General features: G+C 49.5%; 1 protein-coding gene across 2 annotated transcripts in view; it reads left to right on the forward strand.

Moving 5' to 3' along the window:
* Window positions 1–955: 955 nt before the first annotated feature.
* Ano10 (anoctamin 10) overlaps window positions 956–20,744 on the forward strand; it is a 48,598-nt gene continuing 28,809 nt past the window's right edge. For both annotated transcript variants that reach the window (XM_042665943.1, XM_042665945.1), the window contains exons 1-5: window positions 956–1,050; window positions 8,403–8,555; window positions 10,753–10,950; window positions 12,908–13,042; window positions 19,315–19,434. In XM_042665943.1, coding sequence (XP_042521877.1) covers window positions 8,417–8,555; window positions 10,753–10,950; window positions 12,908–13,042; window positions 19,315–19,434 — 592 coding nt within the window. In that variant the 5' untranslated portion in view covers window positions 956–1,050; window positions 8,403–8,416. The remainder of the gene's footprint in view (window positions 1,051–8,402; window positions 8,556–10,752; window positions 10,951–12,907; window positions 13,043–19,314; window positions 19,435–20,744) is intronic.

Here is a 20,744-nt window from a genome sequence, read left to right on the forward strand (position 1 = left end):
ATTGTGTCATTTAAAAAAAAATCAGGTTTTATGTTTCAGGCAGAAGATACCCTGTCAGTTGGTTTTATCTTGGGTCCTTGACTCGTTTTCACTTGCTTTATTTTAATTCCCTGACAATATGGCTAGCAGCCATTGAAAACCAGGACCTTCTGATTTTCTATTTTCTATATTGTCTTTTATAATGGTAGCTTACCAAGGCAGATTGTGAGACCCACCGTTTATGTTATGTTGTTATCAGCAATTCTCCGTGGGACCTTAATTGCCCTAATTTCTGTCCTGAATGTGGACATCTGGGATCGGTGCCAGCAGTTCTTTCTCTGAAAATAATGATAAAAATACATCCAGGTTTTGATTTTACAAAAATAAATAAGATAAAATAAAATAAAGTAGGGCTTGTTCTTAACACCCTTCAAAGTGACCCGAGAATCGAGTTTGGATCTAGGAGGAGGATGGAAAAGGACTCTGAAGAAGTACATTCCTCCACACACCTGCTCTGAGTGACAGACCAGCCCCTGCTAAGCCCGCCTCTCTCCTTCCGGCCCCGCCCCTTTCCCTTCGTTACCAATAAAGCGAGGTCCCGCCCATTTCCCCACCCACCCGCTCTCCCCATTGGCTCTCCCCATCGGCGCCACGCCCTTCTCAGGCGGCCGCCCAGTTAGACCCGCCTCCTGTTTTTGTTTCCTCTACCCCCCCCCATCCGGACTTGTCCCGCCTCTGCCCCCGTAAGACAGACCAATGGGAACTCGGCCCGGCTCCACCTGGAGTGACAGCTCCCGAGGCTCCGCCCCCACGCCGGACTTGTCCCGCCCCTGTCCCGTAAGACAGACCAATGGAAACTCGCCTTTCCCACCGTGGTCCCGCCTCTGCCCGGAGTGACGGCCCTCGGGGCTCCGCCCCTGCGCGCCACGCGCGCCACGCCCCGCTCGCCGTGAGAGGCCCGGGCCGGAGCCGGTCGCCTGGCCTGCGCGTCTCCCCGGCTTCCCGGCCTTCCCCGGCCCTCGCCCCGCGCCCCTCGCGGACGGCGCGGACGACGTGGAGCCCGCGGCGCCGGTGAGCGGGAGGGGCGGGCCGCGGGCCCGGGACGCCGCCGGCCTCGGGTTTGGCGGGGAGACGCCTCCGGGCAGTCCTCCCGGCCGCGCCCTTCCCTTCCCGGCGTGATCGCGGCGAGGGGGGAGTGGGGCGGGAGCCCTCCGGGGCCAGAGGTGCGGTGCGTGTGCGTGTGTGTGTGTGTGCGTGCGTGTGCGTGTGCGTGTGTGTGTGCGTGTGCGTGTGTGTGCGTGTGTGTGTGCGTGTGTGTGCGTGTGTGTGTGTGTGTGTGCGTGTGCGTGTGTGTGTGTGTCTGTGTGTGCGTGTGTGTGTGTGTGCGTGTGTGCGTGTGTGTGTGTGTGTCTGTGTGTGCGTGTGTGTGTGTGCGTGTGTGCGTGTGTGTGTGTGTGCGTGTGTGTGGAGAGCTTGGGGTGCGGGGTGGAGGGGAGGGGTGCAGGGGGAGGGGTCAGGGGGTGGGGGTGGGGAGTGGAGGGGGTGGGGTTTGGGGGGTACGGGGTGGAGGGGTGGGGAGTGGAGGGGGTGGGGTTTGGGGGGTGCAGGGGTGGAGGGGTGCGGGGTGGAGGGGTGGGGAGTGGAGGGATGGAGGGTGGAGGGGTGCAGGGGGAGGGGTCAAGGGGTGGGGGTGGGGAGTGGAGGGGGTAGGGTTTGGAGGGTGCAGGGGTGGAGGGGTGGGGAGTGGAGGGGGTGGGGTTTGGGGGTGCAGGGGTGTAGGGTGGAGGGGTGCAGGGGTGGAGGGGTGGAGAGTGGAGGAGTGCAGGAGGAAGGGTCAGGGGCCAGGGGTGAGGGGTGGGGAGTGGAGGGGTGGGGTTTGGGGGGTGCAAGGGTATAGGGTGGAGGGGTGCAGGGTGGAGGGGTGGGGAGTGGAGGGCAGAGGGGTGCAGGGGGAGGGGTCAGGAGGTGGGGGGTGGGGAGTAGAGGGGTGGAGGGGTGGGGTGCAGGGGGAAGGGTCAGGGGTCAGGGGTGAGGGGTGGGGAGTGGAGGGGGTGGGGTTTGGGGGTGCAGGGGTGTAGGGTGGAGGGGTGCGGGGTGGAGGGGTGGGGAGTGGAGGGATGGAGGGATGGAGTGTAGGAGGAAGGGTCAGGGGTCAGGGGGTGGGGGTGGGGAGTGGAGGGGGTGGGGTTTGGGGGTTTGGGGTGTAGGGTGGAGGAGTGCAGGGTGGAGGGGTGGGGAGTGGAGGGATGGAGGGGTGGGATGCAGGGGGAGGGGTCAGGGAGTGGGAAGGTGGGGGTGGGGAGTGGAGGGGGTGGGGTTTGGGGGTGCAGGGGTGGAGGGGTGCGGGGTGGAGGGGTGGGGAGTGGAGGGGGTGGGGTTTGGGGGTGCAGGGGTGGAGGGGTGCGGGGTGGAGGGGTGGGGAGTGGAGGGATGGAGGGGTGGGATGCAGGGGCAGGGGTCAGGGAGTGGGAAGGTGGGGGTGGGGAGTGGAGGGGGTGCGGGTTTGGGGGGTGCAGGGGTGTAGGGTGGAGGGGTGGGGGAGTGGAGGGCTGGGGATGGGGGGTGGGAGTGTGGAAGGGTGCGGGATGGAGGAGTGGGAGGTGGGGGGTGAGGGGGATGGGAGGTGAGTGGAGGGATGGAGGGGTGGAGGGTGAGGGGGTGGAGGGGGGCCCCCTGGCCCTCCGGGGTCACAGGTGCATGTGGGGGGGTGTCTGTGGAGAGCTTGGGGTGGGGGGGGGGTGGAGGGGTGGGAGGTGGAGGGGTAGGGGATGGGGGAGTAGGAGGGATGGAGGGGTGGGGGGTGAAGGGTGGGGGGTGGAAGGGTGGAGAGGTGGGAGGGTGGGGGTGGAAGGTGTATGTCCTCTGGGGTCAAAGGTGTGTGCTGTGGGGGGGGGGGGTGTGTGGAGAGCTTGGGGTGGGGCTGTGGAGGGGTGGGGGGTGGAGGGATGGAAGGGAGTACTCTCACAAAGGAGCTAAGCCCCACCTGGGCAGCTGATCTTTTTTTTTTTTCTTCTCTTTTTTCTGGTGTGGCAATGTGTATGTTCCCTCCTCCTACCTGGCTTGCTCCCAGCAGGCGCTCTACCACTTGAACCATACCTCCAGCCTGTCTTTGTAGTGGTTGACTGCAGATGGAGTCTCTCATGGACTTTTCTGCATCCTCCCTCCCTCCCTCCCTCCCTCCCTCCCTCCCTCCCTCCCTCTCTCTCTCTCTCTCTCTCTCTCTCTCTCTCTCTCTCTCTCTCTCCATCCATCCATCCCCCTCTCCCCTATCCAGCTTCTAACCACAGTTCTCTAGATCTCAGCCTTCTGAGTAGCTAGGATTACAGATGTGAGTCACTTACTGTACCTGGCTGGAAAAGATACTAAAAAAAAGATTTCAAAATCATTTTTAGCTATGTATGTTGGAAAAATAGCACACAGAGTACTCAACTTCTCCAGATGTTAACATCCTATGTAACCGTGGTAAAAGGGTTGAAACCCGGAAAATAACATTAGTATTGGCCTGCTAAATCCCCATACCATATTCCCATGTCACCAGTTTTTGTTTTGTTTTTCTGGTTACTGTCTAGGATCCCATCTAGACTCCATTGACCCCCTCCCACAAAGCTGGGATAACTGGATGACCTGATGGTGCCCAGCTTTTTTTTTGCTTGCTGGTTGAGATGGAGTCTTGTGAACTTTTTGCCCAGGCTGACCTCAAACTATAGTCCTCCTGATTCCAGCCTCCCACATAGGTGGGATTCTAGGCAGTAGCCACTGTATCTAATGAGGATGTTTTTCTTTCTTGTATCAGTGGCAGACTGAGTAAATTACATAGGGACATTTATAGATCATTAACTTACCATTTCCCAAATCAAGGAGTTACAGAAGGGATGATCGGTGATATTGTTGGATGTGTGACCAACCTGTGCAAGTTTTTAAACGGAAAAGGTCTGTTTCTGAGGAACTCCCTCAATCCGGGCCACCTGTCCATACCTGGAACATTTCTACTCAGCAACCACTATTTCAGCCAGAAGGAGCTAAGTCTTGAGACCAGAGACGCTGGGTTAGCTTGTTGGAGCTCAGCAGGGAAGAGGCGGGTAGGGCTGCTGGGCTGGCCCCGTAGTCATTTTTCCATTCTAAGGTTTGCCTGCATCTCAGGCAATCCCCTGGGGTAGACACTTTATTTGCATATATATATATAGATAGATATATAATTTTCTTGAACTCAGGGCCCCAATACTGTCCTTCACGGATTTCACTCAAGGCTGGTGCTCTACCATGTGAGTCACAGCTCCATTTGTGGCTTTTTGGTGGTTCATTGCAGGTAAAAGAGTCGCACAGGGACTTTCCTGCCCAGGCTAGCGCCCTACCCCAATCCTCAGATCCCAGCCTCCTAAGTAGCTGGGATTACAGGTGTGAGCCACAGGCACCTGGCTCATATATTTTGTTGAATATCCTGCTTTTATCTTAAAAACATGGTAAATGTTTACTGCGCTTGGTATTCCTTTTGAGACTACGTTCTAGTAGACTAAGGATGTGGCTGGCTGCCCGACTAAGATTTTCACGATTGGAAGGTTGGCATGCACACGTGACACACACATGGACAGTGGCGGCCACTTCCTCAGCGGTGGTGTGCGTGAATCGGTTCACCATTGTACTTTGTGGAGTCTTGAAAACAGGAAGTATGAAGCCAGGAAGAATAAGTAAGTCCAAAGTCTGCAGATTACCTGTGCTCACTGAGAATCGCTGGGTTAGAATACAAGTACTCCCGACCAGCAAGCGCACCCCTGAAGGGATGAGAAAAAGCAAGCAGTTGGAGCGGGAGACTGCGTAGGGAGAAGGCAGAAGTGTAGCGATTGGGCATGAGTGTTGGAGAGACCTGAGAGAGTTTCCCGAGCTCCAGGAGAGAGGCCACGCGGAGAGCCTGGGATTGCTTGGACTTCAGATTCGGTGGTTCATTTTTCTGTGGTGCGATTTCCTATTTTTCAAATAGTAAGTATGGGCTGGGCTGAAACCTTTCTTCTTTACAAGTTAACTGCCCCTGGTTATTCTGTCACAGTGCTGCAGAGCTGACTAATACAACAAGCCTCTTTTCTGTGTGTCATGGATCACTAGGTACACCTCTTCTAGAGTTCTCATATTCAGTTTATAATATTCAGATGTGAATTAGGAAGCCAGGCTTTTCTGTTCCCTTCCTGCCAGGGCCCCCTGGGGAGGGAGGAAAACATGGCCTGGAGAAGTGTTCACGAACTACTTGGTTCCACACCAGCAAGCAAGAATACAGTCCAAGTCGGGCGCCACCGACTGTCATCCTAGCTACTCAGGAGGCTGAGATCTGAGGATCGCAGTTCAAAGCCAGCCTGGGCAAGGAAAGTCCATTAGACTCTGATCTCCAGTGAACCACCAGAAAGCCGGAAGTGGTGCTGTGGCTCAAGTGGTAGAGTGCTGGCCTTGAGCTGAAGAGCTCAGGGACAGCGCCCAGGCCCAGAGTTCAGGCCCCACGACTGACCCCCCCCCCCCCAAAATACAATGCATAAATTTGTGCCCCAGAGAAGAGGGTGGGGAAGGATTTCTGAGGACAGCTGGAATTTTTGCCAGGGTAGGGGGCATCAAGGGGAAAGAATCAGATGGAGAAATCACAAACCACAAACAGGCCATGAGTCTCTCCAGATACCATTCTTCTCTCTGCCCCCTACTCTCTCCCTTCCTCCCTCCCTCCTTCCCCGCCCCCCCCCCCCCGAAATAATCTTAAAAATGGAGATTCGAGCCGGGCGCTGGTGGCTCACACCTATCATCCTAGCTACTCAAGAGGCTGAGATCTGAGGATCGAGGTTTGAGGCCAACCTGGTTAGGCAAGTCCACAACTTTACCTCCAGTGGACCCCCTCCCCTCCCCCCATCACCTGCCACACCTGCTGCTCAGCCCCGCCTCCCACCTCCACCACCTGGGACCAAGCCTTTAACACAGGCACCTTTGGGGGTGGTACAGTGGGGACCCACGTTACAGCAGAAGCCCCCAATTCAGTGACCTCTCCTGGCAGTGACCTTTGCTCAGTCCCCAACTAGGTTGCCAAACTCAATCTACAGATTACAGATGGTCTGGGTGGGTCTCTTGTGAGTCCCCGTATCTGCTGTATTCAGTTGCTGTGATTGCGGCTTGAGACTTCCTCTTTTGGCGGCTGAGTGGTTTTGTTTGTTTTTTTACAATTTGTTTGACTGCTGTGTTACTCCCCCCCACCTCAGGACCCTGTCTCTGAGCTGCTTTGGCTCCAAGCTGGCGCTCTACCACTTGAGTCAGAGCTCCACTTCAAAAGGCTCTTTTGGTCGTGTCTCAAAGATAAAAGAGTCTCATGGACTTTTCCTACCTAGGCTGGCTTTGAACCTTGATCCTCTAGATCTCAGCCTCCCGAGCGGCTCGGATGACAGAGCCACCAGCACCCCGGCTCTATTTTAGTTGTTTTTTTTTTCCAAAACGTGTGATGTTGGCTGAAGCCAACCAGTTCCGTCATACAGTTTTCATTCTGTCATTGTATTTGGAATGCTCGACACCGCACATCTTCAGCGAGCGCTTTGTGGTAACTCAAGACTTTTTTACTCGGTGGGGAAAACTGCAACGAATTGGACTGTCTCCAGGAGATTTAAGCCTCTGCGTCTTAGAAGAAGAGTCTCATTTCGTAATGTGAGCCTTAGGACAGTGGCTTCTTCATTCGCTCTCGCGCTTGGTTGAGTAAGGTTGCCTGGCCCTGGCTCCGAGATCGTGTAGAGCTGGCCACCTGCCTGCGGTGGCCGCCACACCCCCAGGACCAGAGAGAGATGGAGGAGCATGGGATCAGGTGGGAGGATCCACGGGTGGGAGGATCCACGGGGAGGAATCCCAGGTGTAGCTGCAGTGGCCATAGGAGAATGGGAAGGATGAAGAGGAACTTTGCTGCACCATTGTGTGGCAGAGCAAAGCAGGTGGATGTCTTCCCAGACCTATTGTGGCATCTTTGGTTCCTCTTGGAACCCGGAAGATACAATCTCATTTAAGGACACAAGAACTCCCCTTGGTTTTTCCCTGCAAAGGCCTCTTCTTGCAGTCTAACTACTGCTGCATTCTTGTCTTTGATGTTTGGAGTGCTCTTTTAAGATTTTCTGTTTTCTCGGTAGTACTGGGTTTTGAATTCAGGGCTTTGCACTTTACTAGGAAGGCTGTACTGTTTGTGTGCTACACCTTGAGCCTTTTTGCGCTGGCTTTTTTTTTTCTCCTTAGGGCAGTGTGGGGAAAGGGGACAGTACTATGGCTTCAGCTCAAAGCCTTAGGCTTTTGCTCAGCCTTCTTGCCCCCACTGGGCACTCTACCACTTGAACCACGCTTCCAGGATGGCTTTTTGCTGGTTATGATTTGGAGATGAGAGCCTCACAGATCTTGTTCTGTCCAGCTGACTTGGAACTTTGATCCTCCTGATCTGTCTCCCCGACTAGCTAGGATTGCAGGTGTGAACGAGCAAAGCCTGGTTTAAGATTTTTCTGTTTTGGTTTTCCTCTTGGTTATTTTTCAGAGAGCCTTGCACTTTTACCTCGTCCTTATGTGTGCTCCGCCACACCTGGGTGTCTTGCTCAGCGTTTGCCCAGGCTGACCTTGAACTGTCCTCTTTTCTACCCCCTTGAGTGGGATTTCTAGGCTTGCCCCAGTCTCCAGTTCTTGGGAATAATAATTATAATTCCTTTTTAAATTTTTGTTCAGCTAACTTCATTTATTGGGGTTTAGTATGTGCTTGTTTCTGTTACTCGTTTTCATGCATGTTAACTTTCCTTCCTGCAGTGATCTGAGCCTAGAAGTTAGTTCCGTACCCAGCATCTGGCTCCTTCCACTCTGGCCAGATTACTGTAAGGACTTCCTAACGGGTCTCCTGAACCTCTAGGCTGCGCTTTGTGCTCTATAGTAGATCTCCTCTTATTACCAGTTGATGACTCCCTCCCTCCTTTCCTGACTCCCTCCCTCCCTTCCTCCCTTCTTCCCTTCCTCCCTTCCTTCTTTTCCTCCTTCCCACTTGTCCTTCTCTCCTCCTCCCCTCCTCCCCTCCTTCCTTCTCTCTCACCTTCCCTCCATTTCTCCAATGAGATATTTCCAAGAGAAAACGCAAGTCATTCCACGGTGTATCTTTTAATTCTTTTACTGCTGGTCCCTGGGGCTTGAACTCAGGACCTTGGGCACTGTCCCTGAGCCTCTTCGTGCTCAAGGCTAGCACTTTACCACTCTATCCACAGCTCCACTGAGTCGTTTGGTGGAGATAAAAGAGTCTCATGGATTTTGCTAACCAGACTGGCTTTCAAGCTGCAGTCCTAAGATCTCAGCCTTCTGAGAAGCTAAGGATTACAGGCATGAGCCACCGGCGCCCGGCCACAGCGTATTTCTTTAAGGCAAACCCACTTTTATCTTTTGTTTTACCACACACACAGCAAGCTTACCAAAGATGAGAGTCACTTTATCAGCTCTGGATACTTCTGAGAGTTCCTTCACACCTCTGGTGGTCATCGAACTCGCTCAGGATGTCAAAGAAGAGACTAAAGAGTGGTTGAAAAACAGAATCATCACTAAAAAGAAAGACGGAGGTGAGCGAACCGACGATGATTCACACTCAGGACCCACCGTGCATTTACACAGGCCTGTGTATGCCCACACGTGTACTGCCTGACTCTATTATCTATTGAGGACAACATCGCGGGGAAAATCCCCACTCACCTGTCAGCTCGGAACCCTGTGCCTGGTGCGGGACTTGGGGTACTGTCGGGGCCCAGGTGTGTGGCCCCCAGTGGTCTCCATGTCAGTCCCAGAGCCGAGGGAGGAATAGGCCTCTGCTTACAAACATGGCAGCTGGGTAGGGAGAAATTCGGGTGACAGCCTAGCTCAGAGCCAAGTCCCGCTCTGCTTGTGTCGACAAGGGACCACTGTGAATCAGAGACCTGCTACCGTCCATGAGGAAAACAGGGTGGGTGGACGCTTTACCCTGCTCTCTGGAATGGCAGGAATGACTCAGGACAACTAGGCTTGGTGTCCCCTTCCCCCCTTTTTAATGTTATTTTTATTTATTTTTTTATGTTGGTCGTGGGGCCTGAACTCTGGGCCTGGGCGCTGTCCCTCAGCTCTTCAGCTCAAGGCGAGTGCTCTACCGCTTGAGCCACAGCGCCACTTCTGGCTTTTTCTGCTTTTGTGGTGCTGAGGAACCGAACCCAGGGCCTCATGCATGCAAAGAAAGCGCTCTACCACTGAGCCACCTTCCCACCGCACCCCACCCCTTTTTTTTTTTTTTTTTTAAAGCCAGTATTGGGCTTGAACTCAGGATCTGGGAGCTGTGCCTCTTTTTTTTTGTTCAAAGCAATCGCTCAACCACATGAGCCACAATTCCACTTGCGGTTTTCTGGTGGTTCATTGGAGGTAAGTCTCTCAACAGACTTTCCTACCTGGGCTGGCTTTGGACTGCAATCCTCAGATCTCAGTCTCAGATCACCCAGTAACTAGGACCATGAGCCGCTGGTCCCCTGGCTTGGTTGGTATACTCCTGAATCTCAGAAGAACCTAGGGCAGGTCGAGTAGCTAGAGGGTGTTTTACAGCCATGAGTGTTTTGTAAAATTACACAAAACAGCACCTTGAACTACACCTTAGGCCTTTTCAATTTTTTTTTCTTTTACAAAAAAAATTGTACAGGAGTGTTGTGACATTTCCATACATTTTTTTGGGGGGGGAGGTCAGTTGTGGGGCTTGAACTCAGGGCCTGAGTGCTGTCCCTCAGTTTCTTTGTGCTCAAGGCTAGTGCTCTACCACTTGAGCCATAGTGGCCACTTCTGGTTTCTGAGTGGTTAATTGGAGATAAGAGTCTCATGGGGACTTTTCTGCCTGGGCTGGCCTAGAACAGTGATCCTCACATCTCAGCCTCTTGAGTAGGGTTGGATTACAGGTATAACCTGTCACTCACTAATGCATTTTCTAGATCTTACATTTATGCTAAAGAACTGTTCCCTCTTCCCGTTGCATGTTTAATAAGTTGGGGGTGATAAGTTCAAATTGCTATAATTATAATAGTTATACAATTTTTTTGGGAGGGAGGGGGGTCATGGGCTTGAACTCTGGGCCTGGAAGCTGTCCCTGAGCTCTTCAGCTTAAAGTGAGTGTTCTACTGCTTGAGCCACATCGCTTTTCTGGTTTTCGGGTGGTTAATTGGAGATAAGAGTCTCATCAACTTTCCTGCCCAGGTTGGCTTTGAACCATGATCCTCAGATCTGTTTCCTGAGTAGCTAGGATGACAGGTGTCAGCCACTGGTGCCAGGCTGGAACTCAAGGCCTGGGCATCATAGCTTCTTTTGCTCAAGGCTAGCACTCTACCACTCTGAGCCACAGTGCCACTTCCGGCTTTTTGCATGTATGTGGTAATGAGGAATCAAACCTAGGGCTTCATGCATGCTAGGTAAGCACTCTACCACCACTAAGCCACATTCCCAGCCACTGTAATTATTTTGTAGGTTGTGGGCATGAACTCTGGGCCTGGGCGCTGTCCCTCAGCTCTTCAGCTCAAGTCTAGCACTCTGCTACTTGAGCCACACCGCCCCTTCCGGCTTTTTCTGCTTATGTGGTGCTGAGGAATCGAACCCAGGGCCTCATGCATGCAAGGCAAGCGCTCTACCACTGAGCCACCTTCCCATCCCCTGCCACTGTAATTTTTGATGAAACATTGCATTTGCTTAGCAAACCCGTGACTTTCCTCAGGTTTTGCATGTCTTTCTAAATTGACACTCCCTCTTTCGTTTTGGCAGGTGCCCAGCTGTTGTTTCGACCACTGTTAAACAAATATGAGAAAGAAACCCTGGAAAACCAGAATTTGTATCTCATTGGCGCCTCCACCATCAGGCTGCTGCTGGGGGCCGAGGCCGTGGGCCTGGTCAAGGAATGTAATGACAACGCCATGCGGGCCTTCACGTATGGAACCCGGCACAACTTCAAAGGCTTCCACGGTAACCGCCCCATGGCCCTCCCCCCTCAGGATCCCATTTGCTATAACAAAGCTTTTGATCAGGGTTCAGCATTTTCAGGAAAAGAGGCAACTAGTAATCATTTTAGGCTTTTGGTATCATACGGCTTCTGGGTGATACCACTGCTACTTAAAGCAAAAAGGAAAGCTATATGTCACCTTAGCTAAGTAAGCGAACAAGATTCTGTCCCAATAAAACTTTATTAAACCAGATGGCAGGCCAGATTTGGGCCCATTGGCCATACTTGGCCACTTGTGGAATAGAAGAACACAAATTAGGCAAGACACGTGTTAACTGTTTATATTTTGTATGCGTGTGTCCACGCATGCACATGCGCCAGTACTGGGACTTGAACTCAGGGCCTGGGCACTCATATTTAGCATTTTGTTCAAGGCTGGCACTCTACCACTTGAGCCACAGCTCCATTTCCAGCTCTTCGGTTGTTACTTGGAGCTAAGAGTCTCATGTGTTTTTCTGACTAGACTAGCTTTGAATTGCAGTTCTCAGATCCCAGCCTCCTGAGTAGCTAGGACGACAGGCATGAGTCCCTGGTACACCCAGCTCGATGTGTATTACTCTATTCTAATTTGTATAATGATGAATATTCACTGATTTGATATTAGTAAGAAACACAATAGTAGTTCGGTGTCCTACAAACCTCATTTCCTGGCTCTAACTGGATGTGTGAGGGTAGTGGGTTCCGTTCTAGAAGGCACCGGGAAAGCTGGGGTAGCTGTGTCATGGTGGATGCTTGCTTCCATCCTAGCCGCCCTTCAGGGCTTTCAGAATTAGTAGGCATGATTGGTCTTGATCAGACTTCTTCACTCTGGACTTGTATACCTCAGTGACTAATGAACCGAACAGGGGCAAGTTCGCCTGTCCCAAAGTGACTTTTCTTTTCACAGCTACTACTACTTCCTTTTTTCTGGTTGGTCGTTGGGTCTTGAACTCTGGGTCTGGGCGCTGTCCCTGAGCTCTTCAGCTCAAGGCTTAGCACTCTACCACTTGAGCCACAGCACCACTTCCAGTTTTCTGGTGGTTTATTGGAGATAAGAGTCTCACAGACTTTTCTGCCTGGGCTAGCTTTGAACTGGGATCCTCAGATCTCAGCCTTCTTAGTAGCTAGGATTATAGGAGTAAACCACCAGTGCCTAGCTAGTTTATGTTCAACTCAGGAATGGAATAAAATCAAACATGAGAGCTGGAAGGAGATTTTCCTACCAAAGTCAACTTAAATGTTTCTGCTTTAGGTAAAAATTATTAATTTGAATTCATCACCTCCAAGTTAATAAAAATTTAAATGATAGAGGTGAGCAGTTTTTTAAAATTATGTTTTTAAATTCAAGATCTAGAAAATGCAGTAGAGAGCAATGGGAAATAGACTTGAGGGGTTGGAGACAAGTGGTGGTCAAGCACCAGCTGATGAGCAAAAGCATCAGAGACCCAGTGCCTGGTGCTTGTCAGTACTAAGTGAGATCAAGCAAGTGTTTGTTGTTGGAATGTTTGACTGTATTATGTGATATTTAATTATTTAGACCCTTATCTAATTGGTTGATTTTTATTTGTTGTTTGGTTGGTCATGGGCCTTGAACTCAGGGCCTAGACACTCTCTCTGACCTTTTCTGCTCAAGGCTAGCTTTCTGTCACTTTGAGCCACAGATCCACTTCTGGCCTTCTAGTGGTTAATTGGAAATAAGAGTCTCACAGACTTTCCTGCCCAGGCTGGCTTTAAACTGTGATCCTTAGATCTCAGCCTTCTTTGAGTAGGTAGGATTACAGGCATGAGCCATGCGCACCAGGCCTAAGTTCCTAAGTTACTTTGGTTACTCCTCTTATACCAATGGTTAATTATATCATTTCTATAATCTTCAGGGGGCTATTACTGCTTTAACTTGACAGGTGCTGAGGAAATAACTAGAACATTTTGTTTCATTTGTAGATAACAATGATGATTTCCTTACGATGGCAGAATGTCAGTTCATTATCAAACATGAACTTGAAAACCTCAGAGCTCGGGATGAAAGAATGATCCCTGGTTATCCACAGGCAAAGTTGTATCCTGGAAAATCGTTATGTAAGTCACTTCATCGTCCAGTTTGTTGAATGCACATTCCAACTGTTCTTGCCTTAATGGGAACAGATGGTCAGTCTTAGTGAAAACTGTACACCACTTTACAATCATTTCTTCTTCTCATGAACACATTTTTTTTTGTAGCCCTTATACCTCATTATATGAACTCCTTAAATCTTGATTTTGCTGGGTATGGTTTACCACTTCTCATTTATTCATTCATTTATTCTCATTATTAATTTATTAACAGAATACAGCTCCCTTAACAACTTAGTGTGAACACATATATGGATGACTTCGTTAAAATGAGGGACGTTAACAGGACTACAGGCCTGTAATCCCGGCTACTCAGGAGACTGAGAGCTGGAAGATGGCAGTTTGAAGCCAGTGTAGGCAGGAAAATCTCTGAGAGTCTCAACCTCTTAATTAGCCAGCAAAAATTTGGAAGTGGAGATGCAGCTCAAACGGTAGAATGCCAGCCCTGAGTGAAACCGTACAGCGTGAGCGAGAGGCCCTGAGTTCAAGCCAGAGCTTGAAAAAAAAAAATAGGCAAAGTTTGCTCTGTGAGGCCAGAACCCCACCACCCTTCCCCCCACCCCCCAAACCCCTGTTTTCCAGAATGCTTTCTTTTCCTCCGATCTCACTGGAGGTGAACACATGAAACAGAAAATCTGAAGACACCTGATGTAGCACATGAAGGCGAATGAATAGCTAGGTTGGTAATTCCCTTTCAAGGAGAATACTAGTTTCTAGACTGAGAGTTTACTACAACGTATAATTCAAGTTTGCTCCAAACTCAGATAGTGGCATGACCTCAGAGCATTTTTTTTTTTTTTTTTTGCTGCTTAAAATACATCATAAACACAGCAACTTCTGTGTCCTGTCCCTGATCTAGTTTCCTGTAAGTAGCCAGTATTCCACTACCAGTTCTCACCCCAGAGGACATGGGACACATTTCTCAGAGCCTGTACACATTTACCTTTCACGACCTGTCAGCAACTACACTCTACATGTTATTTACCCAAAGTAAGATCCAATCAAAGAAGGTCCATCTCTTTTGGTTGTTACATCTATGAAGTCTCCTTGTTTCTCCCCGCCTCCCCTTTTTCCTCTCCCGAAATTGACTTGCCCATGAAAACAGGCCATTTGTCTTACCAGTAACATTGGTTCAGTTTGTCAGTTTTCTGTTTTGTTCCTCCATCCTGTATTTCCTGTCATCCCAGCTTGCTTTGCTCAGACACATTACAGAACCTTGCGTGCTCATCACTATGACAACGTCCATACAACAGAACACTGTGTGGCCTGGAACAGGAATAAGTTAAACTTAATGTAGAATCGAGAATGATCCAAGTATATTGTCAAATTAACAAGTTAAGGTCCAGAATGGTACATAAGCTCTTCCATTTCTTTGATCACCTGCATGATGTTTCTCTAAGGGTATCTTATATAATAAAGAAGAGCCCAGGAAATGTATTTGGAGAATAGTAAAACAAAGGGATATTTTCCTGTTATGTGTTGTGTCATTTAAAAACAATCATTGAGGGCTGGGAAGGTGGCTTCATGGTAGAGTGCTTGCCTAGCATGCATGAAGACCTGGGTTTAATTCCTCGGTACCACCTAAACAGAAAAAGCCCGGAACTAACTGATGGTGTGGTTCAAGTGGTAGAGTATTAGCCTTGAGCAAAAGCAGCTCAGGGACAGTGTACAGGTTGAAGCTACTGTTCTTGTTGATGGAAATGACGGGTAGAGGTCAATGCTCATCATTCTTGTCCGTCTACATTGCAGGTATCTACTTGTCTTAATGACACGTAAGCTGGTTTCATGTCTTTGCTTAGACATAGCTCTCTTACTTGGTTGGTCCCAGATTACATCATTCCAGGGAGATTTTTCTTCACTTACCTTTATAATTTATTAAGTCATATTGGCACTGTTCATGTTTTACCTGGTTTTTCATTTTTGCTCTTATAGAATTTTCTTAGGCTTGTGTACCATTTTCCTGCCTGACTTTAGTCAGACCTTCTTTCGTTTGTTTTGGTAAGTTTACTGTGATTTTTAAATTTTTATTATTTTTTTATTTAGTTCTTTTTGTTGGTGGCAGGGCTTGAACTCAAGGCCTGGGCGCCATCCCTGAGCTTTTTTCCACTCAAGACTAGCACTCTGCCTCTTTGAGCCACAGCGTCGCCACTTCTGGTTTTCTGGTGGTTTATTGGAGATAAGAATCTTAACAGATTTTCCTTCCTGGGCTGGCTTTGAACTATGACCCTCAGATCTCAGCCTCCTGAGTCGCTAGGATTATAGGCTTGAGCCATCCGCTCCGGGCTCTGGGCCTGGGCGCTGTCCCTCAGCTCTTCAGCTTAAGGTGCATGCTCTACCACTTGAGCCACAGTGCCACTTCCAGTGGGGCCTGACCTCTCTGGCTTCCTGCTTTGCTACCTGTGTTCCTTCCATTCATCCTGAGGATCTCACCAGAGCTGAGCTGACACTGGTACCACACATTGGAATCTCCAGGACTGTGAGCTAAACAGACCTGTGTCCTTATAAGGTTAACCTGCCTCAGGTATTGTGTTATTGTCATAGCACGATGGACTAATAGAGGACCTGAGATGCCTCAGTATTATATCCTTAATATCATGTAGTTCTTCTTTTACAACAGTAGAGTGGTTTCTTTTTTTGGGAGGGGTCCGGTCATGGGGCCTGAACTCTGGGCCTGGGCACTGTCCCTCAGCTCTTCAGCTCAAGGCTAGCCCTCTACCACTTGAGCCACAGCGCCACTTCCAGCTTTTTTCTTTTTGCTTATGTGGTGCTGAGGAATCGAACCCAGGGCCTCAAGCATGCAAGGCAAGCGCTCTACCACTGAGCCACCTTCCCAGCCCGAGTGGTTTCTTTTGAATGTCTCTTGTACACAAGAAGGAATGGGTTAGAGTCAGCAGTCAATCATTCAATCTTTCATTCAAACATTCGATCTTGTCATCAACATTTGTAAGAAAAATGGGTTACAGTTCAATTACGTATCATGCATCAGGATTGTGTTATGGACTCTTTAGCCACAGTGTGAGTGCGCGCACATGCGCACACACAACACACACACACACACACACACACACACACACACACACACACACACACACACACACACACACACACACACACACACACACACACACACACACACACACACACACACACACACACACACACACTGTCCCAAGAGAGACTTCCCTGGCCCTTCTAGTGGACGGTCGCAGAAAGCAGCACCGTGTTAGTACTGGGGCGCACACACAACACACACACACACACACACAACACACACACACACACACACACACACACACACACACACACACACTGTCCCAAGAGAGACTTCCCTGGCCCTTCTAGTGGACGGTCGCAGAAAGCAGCACCGTGTTAGTACTGGGGCGCACACACAACACACACACACACACACACACACACACACACACACACACTGTCCCAAGAGAGACTTCCCTGGCCCTTCTAGTGGACGGTTGCAGAAAGCAGCACCGTGTTAGTACTGGGGCTACCCTATCTGATTCTTAGGGTCCTCACATAAACCAGGGTTAGTGAGAGTCTCCCTTAAATTAGATCTTGATTACTTTGGCCAGTTGCTCAGATGGTTCACCACTGCCCTGGGGAGGAACGCAGCTTCAGTTTGTGGCTTTCTTTAAATAGGCCCATTGGGCACCGACTCTTCCTCTCCAGGGAAAGGCTCCTTCCCAGATAATTACATACTTAGCGGACACAAGAAGGTTGATGGATTTTAGAAAAGAAAGGGAAAAAAGCCTCTATTTTTAGAAGCTGAATGCGGAGCCGGGCTTTGTTGACGCCGGAGACAAGCAGCCCTGTAGTTTAGGACTTGCCGCCTTAGATTCTTGTCCAAGGGCTCCGATCGTGGTCCTATTTTTAGAGCCGTAAAGCTGATTTTTTTTTTCATGTCTGCTTGGAAAAGTCTTCCGGAGTAAGAGGGGGAGTGGCCTCTGAAACACATCTTGGGAACAGCAAAAGAACCATTCGGATAGTGCACATCAGCTGTATGGTGAAAAACTTGACGTGGGCCCTGAAAAAGATCATCAGGCCCCGCTCCAGCCTGGTGCACCCCAGAGCACCCCAGATGAAGGCTAGGAAGTACAGTGAGTCATGGGTAAGAGCTGCAGGAGAATCCAGGGTGACCTTTTATAGCAAAAGGATTTAAAAAGCAGAAAGTGGATCTCACAGGCTCAGAGACTATCCAATTTAGGTTATATGTCTTCTCTCTCCCCTTTCTGCTGATCTTTTTTTTTTTTGCCAGTACTGAGGCTTTAACTCAGGGCCTTGGGTACACTCCCTGAGGGTTTTTTTTTTTTTAGTACTTTTTTCAGTCATTAAAGAGGGTGCGATATCACCGCAAACCCTACCTACTAAAGTCTTCCTTTGTTGTTGTTGTTGGTCGTGGGGCTTGAACTCTGGGCCTGGGCGCTGTCCCCCAGCTCTTCAGCTCAAGGCGAGCGCTCTACCACTTGAGCCACAGTGCCACTTCCTGCTTTTTTCTGCTTCTGTGGTGCTGAGGAATCGAACCCAGAGCCTCATGCGTGCAAGGCAAGCACTGTACTACTGAGCCACCCTTTCCAGTCCAATCTTCCTTCTTTTCCATGTAGCTGACTTGGGAGAAGCAGCCTGTAGTCTGGGTATTTATTTCAGAGATGATTATTTCCTCCTCTTGCGAATGTCAGCCCAAACCTGACAGGTGGATGAGAACAGTTAAAGCATTCTTCTTCCCTGATGTAGATTTCATCTTCTTACCCGCCCCACGCTGCTAATAGGGCCCGAGGCATAGCAGTTTGACCCTCCATGTCTGCTGAGCCCTCCTACCATCCCTTTCTACCCAGCGAGTTACTTTAAGTCATTAGGAAGAATGAGAAATGCCCCATCTTTCCCTTTAATATTGCCTGGAGATTCGGCCTCTGATCAAGTTCCTTTGATTTTTCCTGATAGGTGCATCAATGTTCAAACCATACTAGTCAAATGACTGCTGAAACGGGAAATCTTAATTATATATAGATATGTATTTATATGTAAAATACGTCTAATATAAATGTATGTCCTATAGATGTCATATATTCTTTATTTACTATTTTATAGGTTTATATATCTTTATGTATTATATATTAGGTATTATTTTATTTTCATTTGGGGGCTGGTACCAGGACTTGAACTCAGGGCTTTCAGCTTGCTTGGCTCAGTTGCCTGACCTCAGTCCAGCATTTTTGTTGTTTAATCGGGAGAAAAGAGTCTCATGGACTTCCCTACTAAGATTGGATTTCAGCCTCTGTCTTCCAGACCTCAGCCTGCCGAGCAGCTGAGATTACAGATGTCTAGCTTCTTTCTTTGATTTTTTTAATATATCTTGGTTGTGGATTTGTCTTTGTCATTAGATTATAGAAGATAGAAAACATGATGGAAAGTATTTGGAATCCAAAAGAATCAAAGGCATATTTTCCTACTCTTGCTGTAGTAGTATGTCTTTGGCCTTAGCAATTCTGCCTTCTGAGCATATTTAATAAAGAGTAAGCAGAAGATAAGAATTTTAGCATTAGTCATCATAGTCAATTATCGGGAACAATTTCTCCCTACCGGGTCCTATTATGGTGCTATTAAAAGGACAGTGCTTGGTCTACTTATATTTACCTACAGTGCTGGGAATTGAACCCAGGGCCTGGTGTATGCTAGGCCAGCTCCAAACTTGAGCTTGTACCGAGCTATACAAGCCAGCCTCTATGTGAACTCTGAAAAGTATCAGATAATATTATGTAAAAAAAGATTTCCAGAGCAATGTAACATCTGTAAAATTACTCCTTTTTTTTAATTTTTATTTTGGCAGGGCTGGGGGACCTTACACTTGCTAGACAGGTGCTCTATCCCTTGAGCCACACCGCCAGCCTCTATTTTGCTTTGGTTATTTCCTTTCCCCTCCCCCGTTAAGCAGCACAAAGCCAGCAGTGGAGGTATGGCTCAAGTGGTAAGAGCCTTGAGCAAAAAAAACTAAGCAATTGTGTTAGATCCTGAGCTCAAGCTGTGGTACACACATACACACACACACACACAGAAAAGAGAAAATAATAAGATACTTACACTCTGAGTAAGGACGTTTTCACCCTGAAGAGCTAAGGAACATCCACATCCACGCGTGTGATGGTCGCTCCCGTGTGGCACTTGGCTGTGGCCGGTGGGCGCGTAACGCCCGGCTCAGATGTGTGTCTGGCCTGTTGTTCCCTCCCCAGTAAGAAGACTGCTCACATCCGGCATCGTGGTCCAGGTGTTCCCGCTGCACGACAACGAAGCCCTCAAGAAGCTGGAGGACACCTGGTACACGCGGCTCCCGTTCAAGTATCAGCCCATAGGTATGCGTGCGTGCTTGCCTGCACAGCTGTGTCTCCCAGCGGAGAAGGGCCTGCTGTGGGAAGTCGCCATCCAGCGGTGGCTTCCTCTCCCAGGGCAGATGTGCATTCAGTGCCTGGCTCGGCAGCGCTCACTAGCTGCCTGGGAGAGGGTTAGATGACCTCCTTTTTCCTTTGTGATGTCATGCTAGGCCAGTGACATCACTGGTGCTTTGTGAGGGCATTCTAGACCGCGTTTTCACTCTCTCACTCTGAGCCACAGCTCTGCTTGTAGTTTTCTAAGTAGTTCATTGGAGAGAAGAGTCTTACAGACTTTCCTGCCTGGGTGGCTTTGAACTGCGATCCTCAGATCCTGAGTAGCTAGGATGCCAGGCGTGAGCCACTGGTGACTGGCCCAACATGCCCTTTTGAAAGAAGATTCCTTATCCACATTATCCTGAGCTCCCAACCAACCAACCAGCGTTCTTCAACATGCAGTGAATGGAGTAGAAAACAATTCAAAAGCACGAGATTCTCCACAGTCATATAATATTAACCTATAGTTTCATCTAAGCCCTGGGCAGAAGGTTTTCCAAGTAACTTGCCACTGGCCTGTGAACCTGGCACAAGCCAACTACCCCAAGAGACGTCATAAGCACCTAACCTTTGCCAACCATTCCCACATGCAGAGTGCCTGGTCTCCGAGCGGCCCGCATGGGACCAGGCTGGGGTGTGAGGGCTTGAAGGTGGGGTAGCAGCTAGAGTTATTACCTATTTGTTAACTTCACGCAGTTAAATTGATTGATTGAAGATCACATGATCCATGATCCATCTGTGGAAGCGAGAGGGAATGAACTGAGATAAGCGATCGATCCTTCTAGCTCATCCAGGAGCAAAGAGCACGATGAGTCCTCTGAAATCGGAAAGAAGCTGAGTTTGGGGCAGGGGAAAGGGCTTTGGGTCTAAAACAGACAATTCACCTTTCCTCAGTCTAGCCTAGGCAGGAAAGTCCATGGGATTCTTTATCTCCAATAAACTAAGCTGGAAGCGGTGCTGTGGCTCAAGGAGTAGAGCACTAGCCTTGATCCAGAGAAGCTCAGAGACAGTACCCAGGCCCTGAGTTCAGGCCTCAGGCCTAGAAAGCAAGCATGTCCTAAGACTGATTCTAAAGGGAAAGGGAAGGAAGAGTGCAAGCTGGGAGCCAGTGGCTCACACCTGTCATCCTAGCTACTCAGGAGGCTGAGATCTGAGGATCTTGGCAGAAGTCTTTTTGAGACTCTTCAAGGAACCACCAAAAAAGCTGCAAGCGGAGCAGTGGCTCACGTGGTAGAGCG

The sequence above is a fragment of the Dipodomys spectabilis genome, unplaced genomic scaffold, assembly GCF_019054845.1.
Source record: "Dipodomys spectabilis isolate Male_0828 unplaced genomic scaffold, ASM1905484v1 ptg000360l, whole genome shotgun sequence".
In the NCBI taxonomy this organism is placed as follows: Eukaryota; Metazoa; Chordata; class Mammalia; order Rodentia; family Heteromyidae; genus Dipodomys; species Dipodomys spectabilis.